Source organism: Hipposideros armiger, unplaced genomic scaffold, assembly GCF_001890085.2.
Source record: "Hipposideros armiger isolate ML-2016 unplaced genomic scaffold, ASM189008v1 scaffold_16, whole genome shotgun sequence".
NCBI lineage: Eukaryota > Metazoa > Chordata > Mammalia > Chiroptera > Hipposideridae > Hipposideros > Hipposideros armiger.
Genome location: NW_017731366.1, coordinates 4,452,332 through 4,477,641, shown reverse-complemented (window position 1 = coordinate 4,477,641; position 25,310 = coordinate 4,452,332). Strand labels below are relative to the sequence as shown.

At 40.4% G+C, this 25,310-nt stretch overlaps 1 protein-coding gene across 3 annotated transcripts in view; it reads left to right on the top strand.

Annotated features, from left to right (window-relative positions):
* KCNAB1 (potassium voltage-gated channel subfamily A regulatory beta subunit 1) overlaps positions 1 to 25,310 on the top strand; it is a 373,578-nt gene that overhangs the window by 337,235 nt on the left and 11,033 nt on the right. For all 3 annotated transcript variants that reach the window (XM_019627607.1, XM_019627616.1, XM_019627623.1), the window contains exons 9-12: positions 14,137 to 14,222; positions 15,345 to 15,465; positions 16,548 to 16,642; positions 24,174 to 24,294. In XM_019627607.1, coding sequence (XP_019483152.1) covers positions 14,137 to 14,222; positions 15,345 to 15,465; positions 16,548 to 16,642; positions 24,174 to 24,294 — 423 coding nt within the window. The remainder of the gene's footprint in view (positions 1 to 14,136; positions 14,223 to 15,344; positions 15,466 to 16,547; positions 16,643 to 24,173; positions 24,295 to 25,310) is intronic.

Below are 25,310 nucleotides of genomic sequence, written 5' to 3'. Positions count from 1 at the left end.
AGATACTGACATTTTTGTGAAAGAAAACCCCACTGGGAAAAAGTGGCAAGTCCCCTAATTGCTCCCACAGTGAATTGCACTAGTTAACAAGTGCCATCCAAGCACAATTTTAGTGCTTTGCCCTTACATGTGAACAGAAACCTGACATTCAAAGAAAACCTCCAATATGAACTTTTTTTTAAAGAGCTCATTAGAAGAAAGCAGCAATGACAAGAGATATAGAAAATTTCAAAGAAACTATAATTAATATACTTGGTGAGATAAGAGAAGATGTTGCATTAATGGAACAAGAACAGAATGAAAGAGCAAGAAAGCATAGCACTACAAAAAAATATTAGAGATGCATTTTGGTGGTTGCCAGGTGGGAGGGAGTTGGAAGGATGGGTGAAAAAGGTCAAAGAATTAAGAAGTACAAATTGGTAGTTACAAAATAGTCATGGCGATGTAAACTATAGCATAGGGCATATTGTAATAACTATGTATGGTGTCAGATGGGTACTAGATTTATCAGGGTGATCACTTCATAAGTTATATAAATGTCTAATCAACTACATTGTACACCTGAAACTAATAATATTGTATGTCAACTGTAACTAAAAAATAGAAAAGAAAAAAATATTAGAGATTAAAAAATACAATGGCTAAAAATATTTTAAAAGTCAACAAAGATGTTGAACATTAAAGTTGAGGAAATATTTCAAAAGTAGAAAAAAAGGCATGGACAATAGGAGTAAAAAGATGAGAAAATTAAGGTTCTTTTCAGGAAGTCCAACATCAATTCAGCTAAAAGATTTCTAGAGACAGAACAGATGAAAGGGAGGACAGATAGTTATCAAAAAAGAAAAAAAGAAAAGAAAATACAAGAAAATTTACAGATTTGAAGAATATGAGTCTCTGGATTAAAAGTGCCTACCAAGTACCCAGGACAATGAATGAAGACCCACACAAGGGAACATTATAATGAAATTTCACAACTGAGAAGATAAAGCAAAATACTCCAGAGCTTTAATAGTGTACACACATGAAGAATTGAGAATAAGGATTGCCCAGGAGTTTTCAACAGCAGAACAGAGACCCAGAATGTTGGAGCAAGTCTTCAGAATTCTAAGCAAAAACATGGTGGGCAAACAGCCAACCAAGGGTGAGGAAATAATAACATTTGGCTTTCCTATTTCCTATCAGAAGCTACTGGAATGTGTTCTCTACCAAAATGAGAGAATGAAGCCACACAGGGGAAGGCATAGGATCCAACTCATTAAAGGGAAGAAGAGAATTTCCAGGATGTCGGGAAGAGACGTGCCAGGATGACAGCTGTGGAGAAGGGAAAGAGCAACCAGTGTAGGATGTGGCAGGAGGACTCTAGAGGGGATGTTGGGGGGAGGGGAGATGCAGAGGTGAGGAGGGGAGGAAGTGAGTTTCTCACAAGCTTGACCATGTGAAAAACTGTATTGAGAGACATTTGTACAAAGTATGGGAAATTTAGCTACAGCTCCAAATAAAATTAAGTTAATGAAGCGATTGTCAGCTAAAAGAAGATGAAAAAGTTATAGAAGAAAGGAAATATGATTATTGTGAACTACTTTGCTCAGCAGTAGACACTAAGTACTCAGCCATTAAAATGAAAACACAGAATGTGAATTTAACTGAGAAGTGAATATATTGGGGGATAGTGAAGATAGAGGGGTGTATGAGCGGGAACTAAAACCCTCACTTCCACATGTCAGCGGATAATATCTAAAAAAGTTGGACCAAAAGAGTAATGCATAAATATTATTGAGAAATGTTGAGATCAGTACCAGAATAAACAGCTGCCTGTGTTGCAAATGGTTTCCTCTGGGGTGCAGGCAAAAAGTCAAAGGACTACTGCTTTTTGTCGTAAGCCTTTTAGCATTGACTCTTTAAACAATGTGCATGTGTTACTTTGACAAAGCTAAAAATTAAAACAATAAACACACACATACAACACACAAATGAGATAAAAATGCCTGTGGTATCGAGTTGTCGGCAGTAATTATGATCTCATGGTTGTCGCAGTCCAGGCACAGTCCTCGGGGTTTAGAAATACACAGTCCATGCTAGTTTTCTACCCCAGAGCACACCAGCAGAAGCCAACTCACTTCTCACCACATCCCTCCAGAAATGTGCCAGCCCCAGAGACCTACCCCCTGTTTCCTAATCAAGCTATGCTGAGCCAGCCTCCTTCCCTCTGTGACTCCAAAGCAGGCTCTACCACATAATCCACTGCAGGATGAGAAGAAAACATAATTTCCATTTATTTTCTATCTTGTTATTTTTAAAGTTTCTATTTATTGCATATGTCTTATTTTCTATTTTTAAACAATCCACTGATGTAATTACAGGCATCAAAAGTAGTAAAAATAGTACACAAGACTCCTATATACCCCTCTCCCAGATTCCCCCAAGTATTACCATCTTACGTAACCATGGTACAATTATTAAAATCTGGACATTAACATTGACACGGTAATGTTATAAAATCTACGGATTTTATTCATATTTCTCCAGTTGTCTCACTCATATCTTTTTCTGGTCCAGATCCAACTGGTAGTTCATAGATTGCAGTTCATCATCATGTGTCTGGTCTCCTTTAAGCTGAATCAATACCTCAGTCTTTCTTTGTCTTTCATAATTTTGACACTTTAGAAGGCTATTAGCCAGTTATTTTGTAGAATGTTTCTCAGTTGGAGATGTTTGCTAGTGATTAAATTCAAGTCAGGTAATTTTGGCAACAGAGCCAAAGAAATGATGTTGCCTCTCTCCGTGTATCGCATCAGGAGGCACAGAATGTCTATTTTTCCCATCACTGATGATGTCAACTTTGGCTAATGTGATACCTACCAGGTTTCTCCATTGTGAAGTTACTATTTTTCCTTTAGTACATATAAAATAGAGAGAGAGAGAGAGAGAGTCTGTACCTAATGAGTATCTTTGGGGGAGGTACTTTTAAACTATGCAAATTTCATGTTTCTCATCACACTTTTGCCCACTTAATTTTAGCACTCCTCAAGATCCTTGCCTGCAGCTAAGCACTGTAGTATTTGCCAAATGATCATTTTCTATTTTCATCATACTCCCTACTTTTTTTATTTGGCATTCTACTGTAAGGAAGAGCGTTCTCTTCTCCCCCATTTATTTATTTGATTATTGAATAATTTTTTAATTAATTTTTTTCAATTATGTATGTCAGTATGAACTAATGGATTCAGATTTTATCCTATGATTTGTAATTCATTACTATCATTATTTATTTTGTTGCTACAATTATCCCCAACATGGATATTTAGAGGATCTTTAACATGTCTTCTGTGTCCTTTACACATGTCTCCATATTTCTTTCTTTCTGAGGACTCTTTTGCTTCCCCAGTTGTTTTTTTGCACAAGATATTCCAAGCTCACCTGTGTTTTCCTCAGCCCTGTAAATCAGCCATTTCTCCAAGGAGCCCTCATTTCTTTTAATGAAAAATAGTATTTTGAAGCCAAGATCTGGGTGCCATCATATATATTTTATAACATTAGATTGATAGTACAGTACTTATTTTATAGATCAACCAATATATTTTGGGGGGAGGAAATAACTGATTGGGAATTATAATAAATATTTTTGAAAGGCACTGCTCTTTGTGTAGAAAGTACTGCTCTTTGTTTCCTTAGCCTGGACCATTCCCTAGGAAGCCATCCTGATCCCCTTAGTTAGAATTAAGCACCCCTTTTTTCACCTGTATAGCACGATGCCTCTTCCTCTCTGCAGCACTTACCTTTTCCTGCCTTACGTTGCAGACAGTAGTTCACTCCATCATCTGTTTCTATCGTGTCAACTTCCTATATTGAAATAGGTTCACATATAAAAGCTGCAACGAGTCCCAAATAGGGAAGAGAAACTGTCCATGTTGCTATATCACAGAGAAGCACCACACGGACACACACACACACACACACACACACACACACACACACACACACACACACACACGGCAGCCACCTGTATGAACTGTGTGATCTCAGGAAACAGAAAATGGTTCCTATTGGTTCCCAAAGGAGCTCTGTAGTCAGCATTTTGTCCCTTTAATGTCACCTGTCATGCTCCATCAGGGCATCCCTGTCTGCTTTGCTGGGAACAAGTCTGCCTATTTCTAACAAGCTGAAGTGTTCTCTATGAGTAAGAGCAGACTAGGGCCAGACTGCTTGCTTTCAAACCCCATCTCCAACACTTACTAGCTGGGTAGGCTTAAATAATTTACTCACCTTCATTGTGCCTCAGTTTCTTTTCTTTATGTACAAATACAAATAACAATAGACCTATGCTATAAGATTGTTGTGAGGACTAAATGATTTAATATATGTAAGGTGTTTAGAACAAGGCCAAGTACATTATGAGCACTAAATTAGTGTAAATTGTTATTATTAATACTCCAGAAGATAGAAGACCCTTATTTGTATATGAGACAGCCTCATAAAATGTGGCATGAAAACACATAAAAGTGCAGAAAAAAAAAGAATTAGGTTAAACTAGGGTTCTGTGTCTAATTAAAGACTAGTTCCCAAGGGGGACAGTTCATTACACCTTTTTAGTCACTGACTCCTTCTTGCTGCTCTTTGCCTCACAACCAGGCATGTGTTTCTCCCCTGAAGCACAAGCAAGTGTGTTGTGTGTGGAAAAGTCAGCTGTGGGAGGGTGAGGGGAGTTGGACAAGCCACAGAGTAAACACGAGACATTTTCCTTCTGTCAGTTTTACTCAAAGAGTTGAGAAGAAAAAATGTTATGATTGTTTTAAAGTAAATGTTTTATTATGGGGTGGGGCAGAAATCTGCATAAATTTGCATGCTAAAGTCAAAGCTGTCTAATAACATTTGCTTTTGTGGCAATTGAGTGGGTCATGTGGTAGAAATATTTAAGAAGCACTATGGTGCTATGAGAAGCCTCGCTAAATACTTCCTTAGCAGAAGATGCTAATGAAGAAAATAAGGGAAACAGCTATCTTTGGGTGGGGGATGGGGAAGCACCTCAGAAATGGGAAAGAAAGCCCCAAAGCAAGGTATGAAGGGCTCCACATACAAGCAGACTATGTGTGGAACAGTAAAACGGACCCAAGGAAAGAACGTGGGGCATCCCAGGACAGGCCCGGGGACAGGCTGGCGTCCTCTGCGCTGGCTCTTGCAGTGGAGCTGCTCAGCCACTATTGGGCCTGTCTTACATTTTAACAATACAGAGCAGTGAGTACTTCGTTTTAAAATATTATTAGCAGAGCTAGTATTTCCTCTTTACCACAGAGTACACTGTTGAAAAGCCGAGAAAATCACTCCACCATGTCAAGTTTAAACACTGCCTTCTGGTTTGTTACCAGGTTCCTCACAAATATGGATAAGCGTTGCAGAGCCAAAAACGGGTCTGCAAGGGGGCCACCTCTGCTGTAGGGGTGGAGGTTTTAATATCATTAAGATAGCATCTCCTTTCAGACATCTCCCATGGTAGGACCCAGGAAGTAAGGCCAGCTCTACCCTTTTAAAGAAGCAATAAAGACTGCTTCCTGTTACAGCATGAAACTAGATTTGCCAGCAGAAAATCTCATTAGGATAAATATTGTTTTTCTCTTATCAGTCCTCTGCCAAGTTGCCTGCTTTCTTCTTTCATCCACAAGATAGAATTCTTTTTAAAATAAAGTTAAAAGCCTATCCCAAGAAGCTGATACACAGACAGTTGTATAAATAAAAAGCTCCAGACAGGATAATAGAAAGAGAAGCTACGAGTCAAGATTCTACATCGGTGTGTCTGACCAATGAGGGTGATGTTAACACAATTTAAAAGATCAGAAATGCAAGGCTGGAGTCAGATATCTGCAATGCAACGACAGATGCTCCCAAGGATAAAAATAATTGTTCCACTAATAACAGCTATAGATATATTAGGTGGCATGTAGAACTTGTGGGGTTTGGTTAAATTTGTTTTTTAGTATCTCAATGAACATTTGGAAAACTATTCCTTAATGAGGGTTTTGCATAATACGCTTCCTTTTGACATGCCCAAAGACTTACTGCCTCAGTTGATAAAGACATTTTAACCCTCTATGTGCTTCAAATAGCAAAATCAAAAGAGTGGACATGAAATATATAAATGTGGATGAAGACAAAGGGAGGAAGATATTTTGCTTCATATTGTTTGAGCATGCTGGTAGGTGGGTGAGGCTGGTTTTACAAGAAACTGCAAACCTGGCTTCATCAAGTTTTTAATCTCTCTGAGCCTCAGTTTCTTCAAATGTAAAATGAAAATGTAACAATCCCACCTCATTGGGCTATAGCAAAGCTTAAATGCAATCATGTTGGTAAAACGCCCAGCACTCAGTAGAGTTAGCCCTCTCCCTGCCCCTCTGTAGTTGGTGTGCCCAAACCCCATCAGAGCACAGTGGAAACTGCTGGTTGTCGGCCCAGCAGGCATCCTTCTTTCTGAGGTATCCAGATTTCCATGTGGGGAGCGACGCTCTCCCCATACTGCCAGCTGACCCAGAGGAAGGCCTCTTCGTCTCCCCTTTCCAGTCTTCAGTTCCAGGATGGGCTCTGGGTTGTGTTAAGCCAATCATTCCATTTTTTCCCCCTTAACCAGAGTCACTGGTTCATGTGGCCAAAACAGCACAATCAGAGTGAATGTCAGGAGTCTTGGCATGCTGAGGGAAAAGGGTTCTGGACAAAGATGGACAAAGCAAGCAGGCAGCCATGGTCGCCCTAATGGCACAACGGAATCCAGCCTGGGGATAACAGAGCACTGATTTAGAAAATATTGGTCCTCAGTGATTTGGAACAACCAATTCTGAAGTATGTATGACCTCTGCATTTCCAGTGACAAAAGCCGATAAATCTCCTTTATAATTTAAGGTCTTTCAATCAAGTTTTCAATAACATACTCCCTTTAAAAAAAAACAAAAAACCTAATACAACAAGAAGTTTGAGATATCCTAATTTCTTAGTAAGGAAAACTGCAACCTAAAACTCAAGAGGATCACAAAAAATAAAAAGATAATGATTCTCAAAGATAGCATCTTTAGACCTTTTACGTGTTATAGTTACATGAAGGATATCTATAACTTCTATCATATCTTTCTATGTGTTGCTGATAGGTTTTATTGTCATATACCAGCATTACCTTCCACCATCATTGTTTCTGATATATAAGAAGGGTTTCACTTAGCTATTCTAAAATTAAAATAAATTCGTTCTATCAAATAAACATATACAGCAAGTTAATATTCTTATTTATTTCTACATACATTTTGTAAATCATTCTAGTACATTCACTGGAAAAAAATTAGGTTATTCAAAATCAGGTGTTCATGGAATGTTTTCTATGGCAACAAGAGCAGCTGGTAATACCTGCTTTGAGAATTTTCTAGGCCATTGCCATAGACTGAATGTTTGTGTCCTCCAGAAATTCATACGTTGAAACCTAACCCCCAATGTGATGCTATTAGGAGGTGGGGCCTTTGGTAAGTGACTAGGTCATCGGGGTGGAGCCTTCACAAATGGGATTAGTACCTTTATTAAAGAGTCTCCAGAGAGCTCCCTTGCCCCTTCCACCATGTGAGGACACATCAAGAAGCTGTATATGAACCAGAAAGAAAGCTCTTGCCAGACATCAAATCTGCCAGTGCCTTCATCTTGGCCTTTCCAGCCTCCACACTGTGAGAAATGAACAGTTATTATAAAGATTGCCTATGGGTTCAATTAATATCAATCTGCTCATTTGTGTTGAAGAAACTGAGACCCAGGAAGGCCGAGGGATGTGCCCAAGGTAGTGACAAGGATGGGACATAAACCAGCGTCTCCTAAATCCTAATGTGTGCTCTGCAAGGCACATGGAGCCAGACTTTCCTCAGTCAGCAAAGGCTAAACCTGGCGTCACTCCATGTATGGATATGCGTTTCCATTCCTGTGAGAAAGGGCATATATCCAGACACTCAGCTGAACACAGGGAGGACTCTCCTCAGCCAAGAAGATAAAAGACTAATAAAAAACCAACAGGAAACCTCTAAGCCACAAAGAGGCACAATTATAAATCAGTACCACCACAAGCTTCTGAAGTTCAGTAAGTAAACAAACAACTCAAGTTACTATAGATAAATAACAAACAGCTGGTTTGGAATAAAAATGGTGTCCAGGTCTAGAGCTATTTTTTATTAGTGTTTACAACTCTGGTGAAACCAAGTCTCTGTTCTACCAGTGCCCAGCCGTCACCATGCTCGCCTCTTAAAACAGAAAAGATCTGAGAGCAATTAGGTTGAACCACGTGAATGACACTGTCAATAGTCAGCCATTTTGACCTCTAAAAATGGCATCATTTGTGTAAACCTAGTATTTGTGAATTAACCTATAACATGTTAGTGTTTTAAAGTGGCACCTTTGTGAATCTTCTTTTTTTATATTATAAGGAAGTATGATAATGCACACTTACAGAAACTTGGAAAATATAGAACAAAATTACATGTAGTTCCACTGTATAGTACAATTATTATTTTGTATATTCACACTCAGCATTTTGTAAGCATATTTGAAATATTTTTAATTGTTAATAATATTCAAGCTTTTAATTAGGCCCTAAAACAATGATCTCCTAGCCTGTATTTCCTCCTCTCCAGTAAGAGGAAACTGCATTGGCGTATCTCTAAGGTTTCTTTTGTTTTTATCACTTTGTGCCTTTATAGCCAGGTTAACTTGAGTGCATTTTATGTGATCAAAACACTAATTTCTGCACATTTGCATGTTTAGTCCTGTGGTTTATTGTTCATGCAGTATAACTATTTGCCTACAACTTTCAAAGCTCTGGGGAACATTCCCCATGAACCATGGTTTAATGTGAGCAGCCATTTTTTTCATGAGGGCCAATTTAAAACAAAACATGTTTATTAAATATGTTTCACTCAAAGTAGTTTTATTAAATCCTTTAGCATAAAATGCATATTTTAAAATATAGATGACCTATATTATTGAAAGAAAAATGTCAGTCTTTTTTTTTTCTTTTTTTAACTAAAATGTTAGAACCTGAGCCTGTTTGAGAAGAAATAACCAGGGCCATATCCTGCTTACTTCTTACTCACTTTGTGTTACTCTCTTAGCTTCACAAATTGGTCTACACACATTATGTCATGTCAAGCTCTGAAAGGGTTCTACAGGATCAATGCTATCCTCACTTGACAGATGGGGAAATAGAATACTCAGAGAAGCAAAAGTGATTTGCAGCATTTAGAGAGGGCCAGTTACGCGCTAAGGATACATACAGGGAACAAGAGAGAGAGAGCTGCTTGTGGCCTGTGGGTGAAAGAATAGGACTGATATTTCAACCTCTAAAGGAGTGCACAGGGAAGATTTAATGAAGTTTGCTTATAGTTTAGACAGTGCTTCTCAAACTTTTTGAGATTTGAGAGCAGACGAAAATAATACAAAGGCCCAGATTTATGGCGCACTGGTGTAGACAAGCACAGTGGCTCCAAGCCCTGGCTGCCCTGGAATCACCAAGGATGAATTCTTAACATACTGATGCCAGCCCTCACTCCCAGAGATTCTGATGTAATAGAACTTTGGTGGCACCTGGATAGTATAGTTTTCAAAGTTCCCTGGGTGTTTTAATGTGCACTCAGGGTTGAGACCAGTGGTGCTAAGGCTTCTTGGAAAAGTGGGGGGAAGTCATTTCTTCCTGGGTTGCCAGATTTAATCAGTTTGTTTGTCTGCGTGGCCTTTCCCAGGGTCAGGTAAATGCAATGCACTAAATGATCTTCCTAACATCCCTTCCCCACTCAGGATCACTGCTCTGATTAGGATGCTTTTAAAATGCATTTCTATGATGCACAAGTAAAATGAAAGCATTTAGACTTGGTTAATTTTTTTTTCTTAACAATGCTGCCCTCTAGTGTCCTTAAATAATAGAATCATATAAAAAAAAAACCACTTCAGGCATTAGTATGGAGATTTCCTGTTAGACATCTAAACACTTGAGGAATTTTACTTTGACATTAAAAAAAGAATAATATGCATAAAATTTAATTTGTGGTAACATGAATCTCCAACCGTGGCCTCTCAGTTCTCCCACAATTTCTCCCTGCATTCTGCACTGCAGCCTCCTCCAAGGATAAGAACTCCTAAATTAAAGCTTTTACTACAAATGAAACTGAAAATAAGAACCATGGTCCTTTTGCCTTTCTAACTATTTTATTTTTAAAATAATTGGGGGAGGGGAGCAGTGACAGGGACCATTTGTGATATTATGACCAGTCAATATGGTTCTAAAGACATCCTTTTTCTCAGAACTTGGTGAGAAGTGCCTTTATCCAATAAAGGCAAGATGAGAAGAAAAGAGAAAGCTAGTTTTGTTTATTTGGTCCATGTTACAATTTTTGTTGTCCTTTCATTCTTCTTCAAATTGTACTACTGTGATCAATCAAACTCGACTACAACTCTTGCAATACTATTTCCATGATAGGTTGTTCTCAGAGATAACGATTATATTTATGACAAAGAAAAAAGGACTCCTGGAGTTCTTTCCATATTCCACCAAGCTCTTGTCTGCAGGGTCAGAGGCCAGACAAATCAGGGAGCAAGAAATTACCCGCAACTAAAGTGCCTGGGGCATTGGAGCGTCTTGGAGTGTCTCGTGTAGGACATTCCACCATCAGAACTATTTGTTCTCACCTTTTCCTCACTTCTCTTTCCTCACATCCACCTCTTAGTCACTTGACTAAGAATTTATTGAAAATAGAATTCATCACACAGGAGCTCCCATGTCTTCCTGTGACAAGTTCTACAAACCTCTTGGGTCCCAACATCTTGATAAAAGTCTTTCCCACCCCACAGATGCTTTGCCCCTCCTCCACCTCACTTTAACAAGTCTCTTTCTCCCTCCTTCCTTCCCCAACTCCCTAGCCTGTATCATCAATAACTCCTCTTTCTAGGTCACTTCCAAGGGCATACAGGCTTATTCTTACATCTTACATCTCTAAAATAAAACTCTCCTTTGACCCTAAATACCCCTTCGGCTACTGTCCTATTTCTTTGCTCCGTTCACTTCCAAACTTGGAAGAATGGGCGTGGGAAGAGGAAGTCTTTAGAGCCTGCCCAGGTTGTCACTGAAGCCTGCCTTTTCCCACGCCCACTCGTCCATCTGCTCCAGCCTGGCCTTTGCCCCCTCACACCACTGACACTGAAACTGCTCTTCTTGTGATCTGCAAGGACCTCCCTGTCCTGTGGCCAAATCCAGTGGACACTGTTTTGGGCCCTTCTGACTTGAATGCTCACGGCGTTCCAGTGTGTGGGCACAGCTCCTTCTCGAAGCATTCTCTGCTCTTGATTCTGAAAGTTTCCTGCCTCTCTGGCTGCTGATGACCCAGACACTGCAGTGTCCTCTCTCCGACCCCTGGCTGGCTCTTAGGACCTCTTCCCTTTTCCCTCTGCAGGCTTCCCTTACATAGTCTCATCCACTTCCATGAATTTAAGTACAATTAATAGACTGGTAACTAATAAATATGTATATCACCTCAAGCCCAGGTTGCTTACTGTGTCACTTATCCAACTATGTCTACATGTCACCTCCCCTTGAGTATCTCACAGGCATCTCCATTTTTTGCATGTGCAAACAGGAGCCCTTCATCCTCCACCTCCCAAACCCTGTTCCTCCCCCCATCTCCCTCATCACTGTAAAGGACCAGGTATCTGGGAGATCGCTTTGATTCCTACCTTTCCCTTAAGTGCCACATTCAGTTTATCTGCAGATCTTGTACATTCTACCTCTAAAATATGTTTGGATCCGTCCTTTTCTCTATTCCACCACCCTATTCCAAGCCACCCTCATCTCCTGCCTGGAATACTGTAATACCTTCTTAAACATCTTCCTGTTTCCTCCAGTTCCCCTGCTATGATTCTTCATGGCACAGTCAGAAATTGTTCTTCTGAAGAGTAAACTACATGCTGTGCTTCCCTTACCTAAAGAATGTTAATGACTTCCCATTAAACTCTGAATAACAGACAAATATGGTTTGCCCTCTGCCAACTTCATCTTGCACCCTTCCCCCTTCCTTACTAGACTCCAGCCACAATGGCTTCCTTCTGATTGCTGAAACTCACTAAGCTCTGCCTCAGGGCCTTTGCACATGCTGTTCCATCTGTTTAGCATATGTTTCCCCTGTCCTTCCATTGGCTGGCTCCTTTTTATTTTTTCATGCCTACATATTACTCCTCAAGGAGACCTTCCTTGACCTAACTACATAGGTATTCCCTTTCATTCCCTATCTCAGCCCCCTATTAATTTACTTCCTAACACTTCACATTTCATAACTACTTACTTGTTTGCATCTCCCATCTTTTTCACTCAACCTCCCTGAGTCCAGGAGCTTTGTATCTGTTCTACTCAGATGAACTCAGCAACTTGCGCAGTGCCTGGCAAATGTTAGGCTTTGAATTCATGTCTGTCATAAGTGAATGAAGGTACAGGAAGAGTCAGAACTTCCACTCCACCTTAACGCTCTTGTCAGGGCCTCAGTGGCTGCCATGTGGCCAAGCCACCACAGTGTTCTGTGCTCACCTGACTTGACTACAGATTAGACACAGGGAAGTATCTTAGGTTCAGTTTATTCTCTGTTAGCCTCGTCAGTGTTTACCAACATGTTTGATTCACACAATATCCCCAGCACCCAGTCCAGCAGACACTTGATAAATACTGTTGATTCAATAAATTCCTCAGCTCCAAATGAATGAATCAGGATGTGAATGGAAAGGGAGCTAGTGTAACGATGGAGATGTCCAAGGGAGAGAATGCTTCTGGGGCAGAAATTTTAAAAAATGGCTTTCAACTTCCAGAAATGTTTATCATTGCCATTTGCAAAACAAAAGAAAAATGTTTCCTATAATTTTGTATATCTCATTTGCTTTTTAAAAGGAGAATGAGTTTCATGGCTTTCATTGCTGAGTTAGTTTCCTTTGCTTGTAAGCCAAATGCTACCTCTACTGGTAGACAATGGTGAATAAAAGCATTCCAATATTCCAAAGAAAGAGTGAGGAGAAAGCAACCAAGTGCAATTTAAAATGGTTTACATAAGCCAAAGCAAGAAAGCTAAGACCCTAACCCTTCGTCTCATTTCTAATCCTGTCCCCTATCAATTTAGACAGTGCTTGCTTGGGAGAAATAAAATGGGAACACTTCTACCTCAACTCGACTTTGAGGCCAGGATTGGATTCTTCTGAGGGACAGTTAGCCCACAGGTATTAGAGGAACACAGAGAAATCGAGGCTGCAACCAGTTGAAAATGGGGTGTTTGGCTAACCTGCTTGGTAGGAGATACTCAACTGTGACTGTGACTTTTCACTCAATTGAACCTGAGGCTCTCTTGTGCTCTTTGGTTCTGTATCACATCTGGCTGGTGCCAAGAGGATTAGCTCAGCTCCACCCCTCTGGGGAAGGTATTCCTTGTCAAGCTAAAAGAGGCTGATGAGCACACTGGGTGGGGCCACGAGCAGGTCCCGGTGAAATTCATTACATGGGTGTCTTCAAATAAAGCTGAGTTCAAAGTGGTCAAGGACAAGTAGTGCCATTGTGGGCTGGAAGCCACTGTGGCTTCAGCTGTTTGTTCAGCATTTAATAGATTTATCTTTCTGCTAAATACATTGTTGTTGAGTCATCTCTGTTAAACAGCCGCCCTGTGTGAACCCTCGCTCTGCAAATCCAGCACACAAAGGCCGGCCTTCTATCCTCAGTGACCTTACATTCTGCAAAGTCAGAATAGATGCTTTCTCTTACTCCTCCCCAGTTCTGAAAGAGGTGAATCATGTGCTCTTTTATCAGGCCAGGAACCATGAAGCAATAAAAGTAAAGGAAGAACTTAAGGTGGTCATTATGTTTTTAATATCATTTAGTGTTATTGCTTTAAATGGAAATGGAAAGTCAATTTACCCCAAAGTACCATTAGCCTCCAAACCATCAATATTTCATGGGAGACTATTATGTTGTCACCAATGTGAAGTAACTACATTAATCAAATAAATAATTGCATTAAACTTCTAAGCTTTGGGCAGGGGGAAAAAAAAGACAAAGACCACATAACTTTGAAAAGCAGAGGAACTCATGAAATGCTGTTTGGCCTTCCGTAGAAATTGTTCGAGCCATGACACACGTGATAAACCAAGGGATGGCGATGTACTGGGGAACCTCGCGGTGGAGTGCTATGGAGATCATGGTAATTTCATTTCTGTGTTTCAATGGCCATCGAACATCTTATTACAGGCATACCTTGTTTTATGCCACTGTACTTTATTGCGTTTCACAGATATTGCATCTTTTTTTACAAATTGAAGGGTTGTGGCAACCCTGCGTCAAGCAAGTCCAGTGGTGCCATTTTTCCAACAGCATTTGCTCACTTTGTGTCTCTGTGTCACGTTTTGGTAATTCCATGTCACCCCCGACCAGCAAAAAGGTTACCTCTTGCTGAAGGCTGAGATGATGGTTAGCATTTTTTACCAATAAAGTATTTTCTAATTAAGGTATGTACACTGGCTTCTTTTAGCCATAATGCTATTGCACACTGAATAGACTACAGTATAGTGTGAATATAACTTTTACATGCACTGGGAAGCCAAAAATTAGTGTCACTCGCGTTATGACACTCACTTTATTGCGGTGGTCTGGAACAAACCCACAGTCTCCCAGGTGTGCCTCTATTGTTTTTCAGGTACCATGTCTAAATTGCAAGACCTCTTGCAATCTTTCCTTACAATCACCATGGCACTCAAATTCTATGATCAATTCCGTCATTACAGAGATGGATATGGGAGCTAGATCTCATCAGCTCAAAATACAATGGGGGGGGGGGATGCCCGTCTCTAACAGGAATCGGGTTTTAGCACGTTCTTTGGTGGCAAGAGGGTAAATTGAATTTCTCAGCTAATATATGAACACAAAGTTCAGTTTTCTTTAAAAACACTGTATTAAATAACTGTACTGTTTATTACATGCTAATTACAGATCACTTTTAGATATTAGTCTAAGTTTTATTTCTTTAGAAACCTAAAACTAGTCAAACTGCATTTTCTTTATAATAGTCCATAATTCACACTTGGACTAATTTTCTCTGGGCTTTACTCAGTCCAAACCCTCCCGAAGACTAAAAAGGATTTCTTGCATTTGGCATTGATCTCTGTGAGTGAAATTGATGGTCATAACTTTGCTTATTATTTGGCATCCTACATGTTTCTTGGTTTGTACTGATATCACGAAAATGAAAACTTCTCATGCACACACATCACAGGGCAGCCTTATGTCTCATCAGTGTAAACCCGGTTGCAATCTCCTTTCTCCCTAGGAAGCCTATTCTGTAGCAAGACAATTCAATATGATCCCTCCGGTCTGTGAACAAGCCGAGTACCATCTTTTCCAGAGAGAGAAAGTGGAGGTGCAGCTACCAGAGCTCTACCACAAAATAGGTAATCTTCACAGTCAAATTTACTGATTATTTTTAACAACAGGAAGACCAGCGACCTGGAAAACAGAAGTTACTGAAATGCTTTCTTAAATGTCCCTCATTAACATACTGAAAGATGTAAGAGCTCTGCGTTGCAGAGACTGTAGGAGAATTAAATGTGCTTCTGTGTAGTCCGCAGGCAGATAGAGCAGAGCTGCAAATCGTGACTGGCACATAAGCTGTACTCAGTAGTTGCTGAAAAAAAAATGCATATAGGATGAAACAAAGGAACCATGAATTAAACTCATAGAGCACTTGCTAGAGCCAAAGCGTGCATCTTTGAGTGGATTATGACTGTCTTTCCAAAAAGTTATGAATATATACATCTATATCTCCTACCCGGTGGCAGAACTGAATCAGGGAATTCAAGAAGGACTGACAAGCCAGATACTGTTTGTGGAGGTAGACAGTGATTTCAGAGAAGGAAAAAAATACATACACAACATATACACAAGAATTTATATACACAAGAAAAACACAAATCAGCCACATTTTCAGGCTTATATCAAAACAGTTTCCAGAGATAACTTGTTCTCTAAGAAATAGAGATTCACATGAGCAGAAAAATGCTGGGTAAAGGGGGAAAAGGATTTAAAAAAATTCAACAACAATAATTGTTATTATTGCTATCATTTACTGTGTGTTTACTGTGCACTAGGCATTGTGTGTCTGCTACGTACCAGGCACTATTTGGGCACCGAGTGGACAAATAAAGAGCTGAATTTCTGTGCAAGTAAAAGCTCTCGTCTCTGAGTGTAAAAAGAAATGTAGATATTGGACATCAGAAAATTACGAATAAGCCACATTTTCAGGCTAGTTTATATGGCCTGTTCCCTGTAACCAACAGTGCATGCTTAATTAGTTTATAAAAATGAAGCACCATTTGCAAATGCCTAAATTTGAATAGAAAGGTGTGTGTTGGTATAAAGTCTTTTTATCTGGCCATCTTTCCTCCATAACAAGCCAAGTCCTGCTTAAACACCACCCCACTTCTGATCCCAGTTTGCACAAGCAACTCCTAAAGTTCTTTTTCTCCCTCTGCAGGAGTTGGGGCAATGACATGGTCTCCACTGGCCTGCGGAATCATCTCAGGAAAATATGGAAACGGGGTGCCTGAAAGCTCCAGGGCTTCTCTGAAGGTATTTTCCTGCAGCTCTAGAAAAGAGTCTGGGGATGGGAGAGAGGGAGGGACAATGGAATAAAAGAGCCGAGCCCGTGCAGGCAGAGCGCCATGGTCTTGGCCAGGCAGTGTCCTCTGGCAGGCTCCCGGGAGCCCTGAGCCCTGAGCCTGCCAGAGGTCTCTGCCCCTGGCCATGCATCAGTCAGCCCTTCATAATCTGCCAGCACAAAACCTCCTCCTCCTCCTCCTGTGGGGCCTGGGGGAAATGCCCAGTGACCTGGTTAGACATGTCGGGGCTCAAAGTACATTGTTACGTATTCTTATGTTAGAAAAGGCATTTCGTTCCTCCTTTGAAACTGATGAAATATAAAAATCCCTTTTCTATATAAGAGGATCTAATTTTCCTTTTCTTGACAAAACAAAATGTAAGCCACAGAAATGTAATCCATGTGGGGCTAACTGGTTGTCGCTGAGTGCGGTTTGAGGTTGGTTAACATTTTTTACTGTGTGAGGGTGGAGGGTCAGGAGGGAGGGCTGGGGAAACAGGAACACAGCCAAGCGTGTCCCCAGGGCTCACGGCTGGCCTTCTCAGGGGTCAACTCTGGCTGCGAAGTCTTGTAGCTTCCAATTCTTTTCTGAAACATAAAGATAGTCAAGATCACTGACATAAAATTACCTCCGTTCAGAAAGTCTCAATGATGAAATTATCAGAGAGTACTCCAAACATCTCTCCTTATTAATAACAGCATGTCTGTTTAAAACAAACAAAAAAACAAACAAAATAACCTTGAGAGAATGTGTAATAACGTTAGACTCACAAATTACTCTGTAATGTTAGGGAGAGGCAATATAGGCATTTCCAAAATTCAGACAAGCCAAAGGCCCCAAAAAGGAAGCAGGAGTCTGAAAGCCTCTTGCTTCCAGCCACACAAAGTTAGCGGGAGGTCAGCTCAAGTTCAGTCCAAACCACCCACCATTTCATCGCTGTGGCTGGGACCACCATGAGCTTCCCTAATCAGAACCTTCTCAAGGCCTGTCACTTTCCTTTCTCCCTGTAACAGTTAACCTATTAGCTTCTTTGTTCTCTAAAATAATGCAATATAAGCATGGTGACCTGCTAAAGACAGGTGTCCTGTCTCTAGTTTTGCATTATCACAAATACAGTTATCCTAGAATATTAAATATGGTCTTGCTTCTGAAAACTGAACACTGTTCTGAATCAAGTCTAAATAAGTCAGCAAAGAAAAACTAAAAAGCATTTCTAAGAAGAAGGTATAAAAGGAGGAAGGCAAGAAGAGAATGAAGAAGGAAGGGAAGCAGGGAAGCATTGAAAATTGCAATTTTACTGAGCACCTACTATGTGCCAAGCACTGAGCTAAGTGTTTTTATTCATCTTTTATCCTCACAAAGACACATGGATACATGTGACTTTTAGTCAGTTGTAGCTAAGCATGTTGCTTTACATTCTTTCAGAGACTTTCTGAAGAACTCACAGTACTTCCCTATATGTTGGGTATTTGTTCTTCGACTATCCTTATGAGGGTAGACCTTTTCCAGATGTGGAAACTGAGCACAGAGAGGTTAGATACCAATCAAAGAGCATAAACGCATAATAAAGTTGCTATTAGAACCCAGGTCTCCTGGCTCTCAGTATCATTGCCTCAAATCCAGTTTTTTTAAAGAAGGAAGGAGTAGCTACCCTGTATTTGGAGTGTATGATTGGTCAACCTCCATCACTGTTTGGGAAAAGCTTACAGATAGCTGAAAAAACTTTCACAAATTCACTAACAAAAGGAGAACAAAAAAAAGAAAAGGAGATACAAAATATTTGAAGGTGGCTAAGCCCAAAAGCAACTTAGAAAATATTTCTATTTTTGACTTTTATAAAGTCAGCTCCATCTATTTTGAAACATCCTTAACAATCAATATTAAGGGCTCTCAACAGGTGAAAGGCAGCCAATCATAAAGGCTTCCTGAATCATCAGGGCAACCTTAGGAGTGAATGAGAATGCTAATGGTTAAAAAAAAAAAAAATTACCATAGAGAGCCAGGCAAGTAGATAAATGAGTTGGCAACTTTCACATCTCCTTAACCCCCACCCCCACACCCCCCAAAAATAGAATAAATGACTGCTGTTTCACACTGGCTGTTCTAAGTTATACCAATGAAATAAAGGTGCTAATATTTTGTGTCTGTTGTAAATACTGAACTGTATTTGAAGGATAAATTAACCCAGTGTGAAAAATACCTATCTTTTAAATACTGCCCAGGGGGTTTTCTGGGAGGCTGCATCTGGCCCACCACTGTAACAATGACTTCTAAGTCAGTGTCATCAGCTCTGACTTCACTGCTGAGCCAAACACCACTACTTCTTCGCGTCTATTAGATATCTCCGGGTGGCTGTCTCATGGGCTCTCCCATGAAATCTAGCCCCACTCCCCAGAGCCTGCCCTTCCCTCCTGGTGAACAGAGCCTCCACCCATCCACCTGGTCATCCCATTCAGAAGCCAAGGCATTTTCTCAGGGTGCCTCCTCTCCTCCCTCACTCTTGTCCAATGGGGCAGCCACTCCCCCAGGCCACACCTTGACCCTCTGTGGCCCATCCCCTGCAGAGCCCTTGTGCAGACCGTCGTTTCTTTCCTGGTTTGCTGCAGTGACATCCCGCCTGGACTCTCTTTTTTTCCCTTTTCCGAACAAGCCACCACCGTGACCAACTTATCTTTCTAGAAGATTAATCTGACCATATCATAACCCTGCTTAAAATCCTTTAATGACTTCCCACTCATTGTTTATAGGACAAAACCCAAGCCCCACAGAAAAGCACTCAAGGAAATCCCCCTGGGATCTAAGTTGGGCCCATTTTTCCATTCTTGTCTCTCCCAGTATCATATTACCGTATTTCCCCATGCATAAGAAGCTCCCATGTATAAGACGCACCTTAATTTTGGGGCCCGAAATTTGAAAACAATGTATTACATAAAGTTATTGAACTCAAGTTTTACTCATCATAAAATTCATACAACTCCTCATCACTGTCAAATGGAAGAGGACCAAACTAACGTTCAGCAGCACGATTTCCATTCACTTTTGCAAACTGGATCACTTTTAACTTGAATTCAGCACTGTATGAAAATCTTTTCTGAGCCATTTCTGGGCAGAACGTGGCAAAATATAACCTAATATACTGGTAACAAGCGTGAAACAATGAGAGCAAAGACAAGCGCAAAAAAAGCAGGAAATGCAAGTTAAAAAATCAGCAACCACTGTATATGATGCACTCAGTTTTTAGACCCCAAATTTTTAGAAAAAGGGTGCATCTTATTCATGGGGAAATACGGTACTTTGTTTTCCACCCAAACATACTGTAGTTTTTTTTCCCCCTCCCAGAAATTCCCTTTTCATCCTACTGTGAAAGCTCTCCTCATTTCTAAAGACGAAAAGCTCGGCTTTCTTCATCTTCGTGAAGCCGCTTCACTTTATAAAAATGAGTTATTTGCATCTTCTTCTGTTAGTTTATGAATGCTTCTTCCAGAGTCTTAGAATTCTCTGTTTGCAAGCAACAGAACTCAATTCAAACTAGTTTCATCCACGAAGGGGACACATAGACACTCCCTGGGAAGGACGAGTGGTGGTGGCCTCAATGGCGACCCCCATCCACAGACTTGCACATTGTCAGGACTTTCCATGTCCTCTATTTCTCTCTGCATGGGGGTGTCATTTTCTTCTACTACTAAATGGGTCTTCTCCATTAGAGAAGACCAGGAGTGGGAAAGCTGGTGTTTGCAGGCTTACATTCTTAAAGCCATGTAACCCAAGAGAAAAGAGATCTTTATCAGCATCAGTCCAGAAAAGACTGGCCAAGTCTGGGTCATGGGCCAACCTGTTAGACTAATGATAGTGACCAAAAAGATAAGGTACTGTGATCAGCTCATGTCTTGCACTATTGTTGGGTATTTTCCACAGGGAGGCAGTACAAACATGGCTTCTGAGAAAATCACTGAGGGGGGGCACCCCAACTACAAAACACTTCTCAAGTTACCAGACAATGATCTGTGATTACTTCTAGGACGGACACTGAAACTTACTCATGTAACTCATAACAGAGCCTGGCCGACAATAGGTACTTAACAAACGTTTGTTAAATGAATGCAATGAGCCATAACAGAAGATCAACAAAATCTGATCAAGAGACCAGGTGTGTAGCTTTTAAGTAGAAAGTTTAAATAGAAATGAAAAGTGCAATAAAACTTATGGAAAGCTCTTCCCTATTGTTAGCAAAATGCCTTATAGGAAAAATCATAAAAATATGTACTCCTCTGTCAAAGAAAATTAGGAAACATGCAAAGCTAGATGACTCAAAACGAGGGGAGAAGGGCAGTCCAAGTATTCCAGGTGCTCAAATTCAGAAACTGGGGCTATTGCCCATTAGGGTCTGATATCAGAAGAAAATGTTTTCGCTCCAGCATTTCCCCTAGAGATTCAACCTCACTAGTGAAGACGTCGCTGCTCTTTTGAGCCCAAAACTTTGATGTTTAAATTGAAATAGTCAGTAATCTTGGATGCTAAATTATTCTAGGCAAGTTCCAGAAATGAAGTGTGACTGATTCTGTCCATAGCTTCATAGCTGCTGCCTGAGCTCCAATCCCAGGTTATGGGGCCAGTCTCACAGACAATCCCCGCTCCAGTATCGTTACCTATAAAATGGGGACACACAGATAATGGTCACAGCATTGGAAGACAGCAAAGAAATAGGCTTTAGGAGAATTTTGTGACTTATGTATAAAAGTAATAGCTCACTAATCTGGAGAAAAGCTCTTTTGATTCTTTTGTACACAAATATTTACTAAGTGTCTAGTCCATGCCAGGCTCTGTGCTGAGTGCTAGGGTACAGGGATGAATGGGGACAACCTTGACCCCCAAGGAGTGACTCAGGGACTTGTTTGAGAGGCAGATAAGTGAAGGGGTGAATTATGAACCAATGTGGAATTCACAAGCACTGTGGACCCACGCAGGACTGCCAGCAAAGTTGGGCTGCATGAAGGACAGGGTGTGCTCGACCTGAAAAGTTGAAGACATCTATTATTATCTGTGACGCTGTGGTTTCTCAGATGTCTCCCTCGCTGACATATTGGCTGGGCCCCCTCTTCTGTGCCAACCACTGGGTCAGGACAGGAAGGAGATGTTGAGATGAACAAGAAGCTATCCTTGCCTTCTGCTTAGTTAGAAAAAAAGATCAACATGTAATCAAATCACTGTAACAATGGGGTAAGTGATACAATACAATTGGAAGAGGAAATTCCATCTTTTTGCAGGGAGGGGGAGTTTTTCCAATGACTGTGGCTCACAAGGCAATGTGACAGCTGACTGCAAACCCTCTAGGCCATCTTGATTCACGGAGTATTGCTCACAGTCAACAACCTAGTTTATTATTGCACACAACCAAACCCCCAGCCAATCCTTGCTCATAAAATACTGGTTTGCTTTCATAATTAATTAATATTTTAATTAAGCCTCATGTCCTCCCGATGCTAACATTTTCCTACCTGTAAGGCAGTTAAAGCTATTTATTTCCAAAAAACTTTTGTTTCCTTTGGCATGAGAAAAGAAATGTGAATACAGTGCATTTACTTTTTAAAAATCCTAACCTGCTTATGTTGTCCAGTGATTAAGGCAACAATGAGATTGATAGTATTGAGGGTGGGGAGAGAGGGACTCAATAAATGATTGTGACATTTGTTACTTTTAGAAGTCTGCCTTTCAATATGTGTGTGTGCATGCACATGTGTGCGGGTATAAATATTAATATTTTCATAACTTGTAACCCAAGTAAAAATGCATTGCACATAAGATTTGAAAAACGGAGTTCCACAGATTAATAAAGAAACCAAACATTCTTTATGTGTGTGGTATATATTGAAACCTTAGGAACTCTCCTAATTATAATATAAAACAATTGTTCAAAAAGCATTTGGCTTTTGGTTTTCAACCTTTTTTTTTTTTTTTAATTTGAATAACATTCAGAGATACTGGTCCCCTGACAGATGCTTTGAAATTAAAGTGGGGATTGCTGTTTTTCCCAGTGAGGACAGCAAAAGGAGGTTCAGGGACTCTGACGTCCCCAGCCCCCTGGCCAGGGAAGGCCGCTGGGCTCCCGTCCCAGCGGTCATTGTCATAACTGTCTACCTCATCATCACTGGCACCAGCTGTCATCTCCAGGCCACCCTCCCTCCTGGAAGAAGCTGAGGTTTCCCAGAGCTTAGGCTGGGAAAACTTTTGGTCATCTCCCTAAGCAAGGTCTCAAGTAAATAAGGAGCCAGACCATACGCCTTGGAAATCTAGGAGAACAGAACTGGGGAGGCTTGCTTGCCTTTTCTCTTTTTCACATCTGCAAAACCATTCCAAAAAATCATAATAAAACATAATGTGGTTCCCCTTTTCTTTGGAAATATTGTCTTAGAATGATGAACACATACTTTAAAAACAAAAGGCAGTTGCCTATTCAAATCACGTGGGGTTGGGGGGGTGACTGTCTTTGGGAAGGTAGAGAAAGGTCTGTGGTGACAATTATGTCACAAACTCGCGTAATGGAGAAAGTCCACGTTGCCACACAGTGGGATGGTTTTTATTATTTTCACTAAAACAGGCTAACAGAGTTTTAAAAATATTCTTTTCCTTTGGGTGTTGCTGCTTAGCGCTAGCTTTGTATGGAAGAGTCTATTGTTCCCTCTTTCACAGTAAGAACAGAACCTTCTGGAAAGGAGGCCATTGAGAAATTTTAAAAGATTTCTGTCCTTGTATTTAGGAAATTAGGCTCATTTTATAGTCTACAGATCAGGGTCAGTCATTTCTCACAGGTTTTAAAGAATAGCTTCCCATTTTGAATTTCCTTACCTTTTTAAGTTTTATTATAGAAAAGGTAATACACATTTGGGAGAGTTTTATCCACTTTTAAATTTTTTAAATGTGCTTGGTACCTGTCAGTTATACCATGTCTACTTCTAGGAAGGAGCTGAGAAAGCTAACAATAAAGCCCCATTATAAGAATACAAAACTGGGAGTAAATTGAAGGCAAGAGGGAGAAAGATAGTTATAACCAGAATGTAAAATAATGGCCTTCTTTGAGCAAAAAGCTTGGCATCCAGCTTTCTTGAGAAAAAGGAAACATAATAGACCTTGGGGAAATGTAAATGATTTTTTTTTTTTTTGCTACATTCTCAAATTGGCTATGGCAGTAAGAAACATCATTTCTTCCACTTAGCAAACTGGATATAATTGATTATATGTCAGGATTTTCACATCTTTCATGCATGTTGATGGATTTGAGTGATGAATATTAGTTAAAATTAATCTGTTTTGAACCAATAAATAAGGAGCGAAGCCATGGGGACCGTTTCTTTGCATGAAGGCCTAGGCATCCGTCTCACCATGAAACACAGCGGTCAGAGTCAAGGAAACGCGGGGATTCACCATGAGGTTCTTGTATTGTATTAAATGACCAGTCTTTGACCTCAAACCCTTACCGGACATTAACATTTAAATCTTCTTCCTAGTGCTACCAGTGGTTGAAGGAAAGAATTGTGAGTGAAGAAGGAAGAAAACAGCAAAACAAGTTAAAAGACCTCTCCCCAATTGCTGAGCGTCTGGGCTGCACACTCCCCCAGCTAGCTGTGGGTAAGCCAGTGACGAGGGAGGGGCCCTGCTGGAGCACAGAAAATAGTTTCCAAATGTGGATCCACATCTTTATCATGATAAAATATCTATTGTAGGGGCAGCATAAACTCCTGATGAATACTACCTAAAACGAGGTTTTCAGAGTTCCCCAGAATTTTCTACACTTCTCACCTCCTTCTCTTCCTTTATAACACAGTTTAAATGAGAACTCGTGAGTGAAAATGAACACATCCTCACAGTGTCTAGGGTGAGTGCCCTCTGAACTGTGCGGGGACGTCCATTTCTTCTGGCTCAGTTTTCCATCGCTGTCGAAGCTTAACCAGGGCAGGGTGAGAGGCTGAGAAGCAGATCTGTGACAGAGGCCCAAGGCCACTGCCATAAGGAAAGTCTGTCCTAGAGAAGCGGCTTCACCCAGAAACTTCCCAGGGGCCATGAAAATTGCTCCTCTAACACTGTGGAGTCAATGAAAGGTCATGGTCACTGGTAACAATTGAAAACCACAGGCACCAGCACCGTCCAACAGAAATATAATGTGAACCACATATTTAATTATAAACTTTTTAGCAGCCCTATTCAAAAAGTAAGAAGGAAATACATGAAACTAATTTTAATAAGGCATTTTATTTAACCCAATAGAGCCAAAATATTATCATTTTAACATGTAATAAATATTTTAAAAGTTAATGAGACCTTTTTACACTCTGTTTTTCATACTAAGTCTTCAAAATCTGAAATGTATTTTATAGCTACAGCACATCTCAATTCAGGCTGAACACATCTCGTGTTCAATGGCTACATGTGGCCAGTGGCTGGTTGTTGGACAGAAAAGCATGCAGACTTTAGTTCCCGTGCTGGTGGATATCTGCCAGACTCTGTGATAAGCACTTTATGCCATTGTCTTGTAGCCTTAATTGTCAAAACAATCCTGAGGTATATACCATTACTAGCCCTTTCTTACAGGTATTAATGGAGCATTTACTATTATTATTTCCACTTTATAAATGAAGAAACTAAAG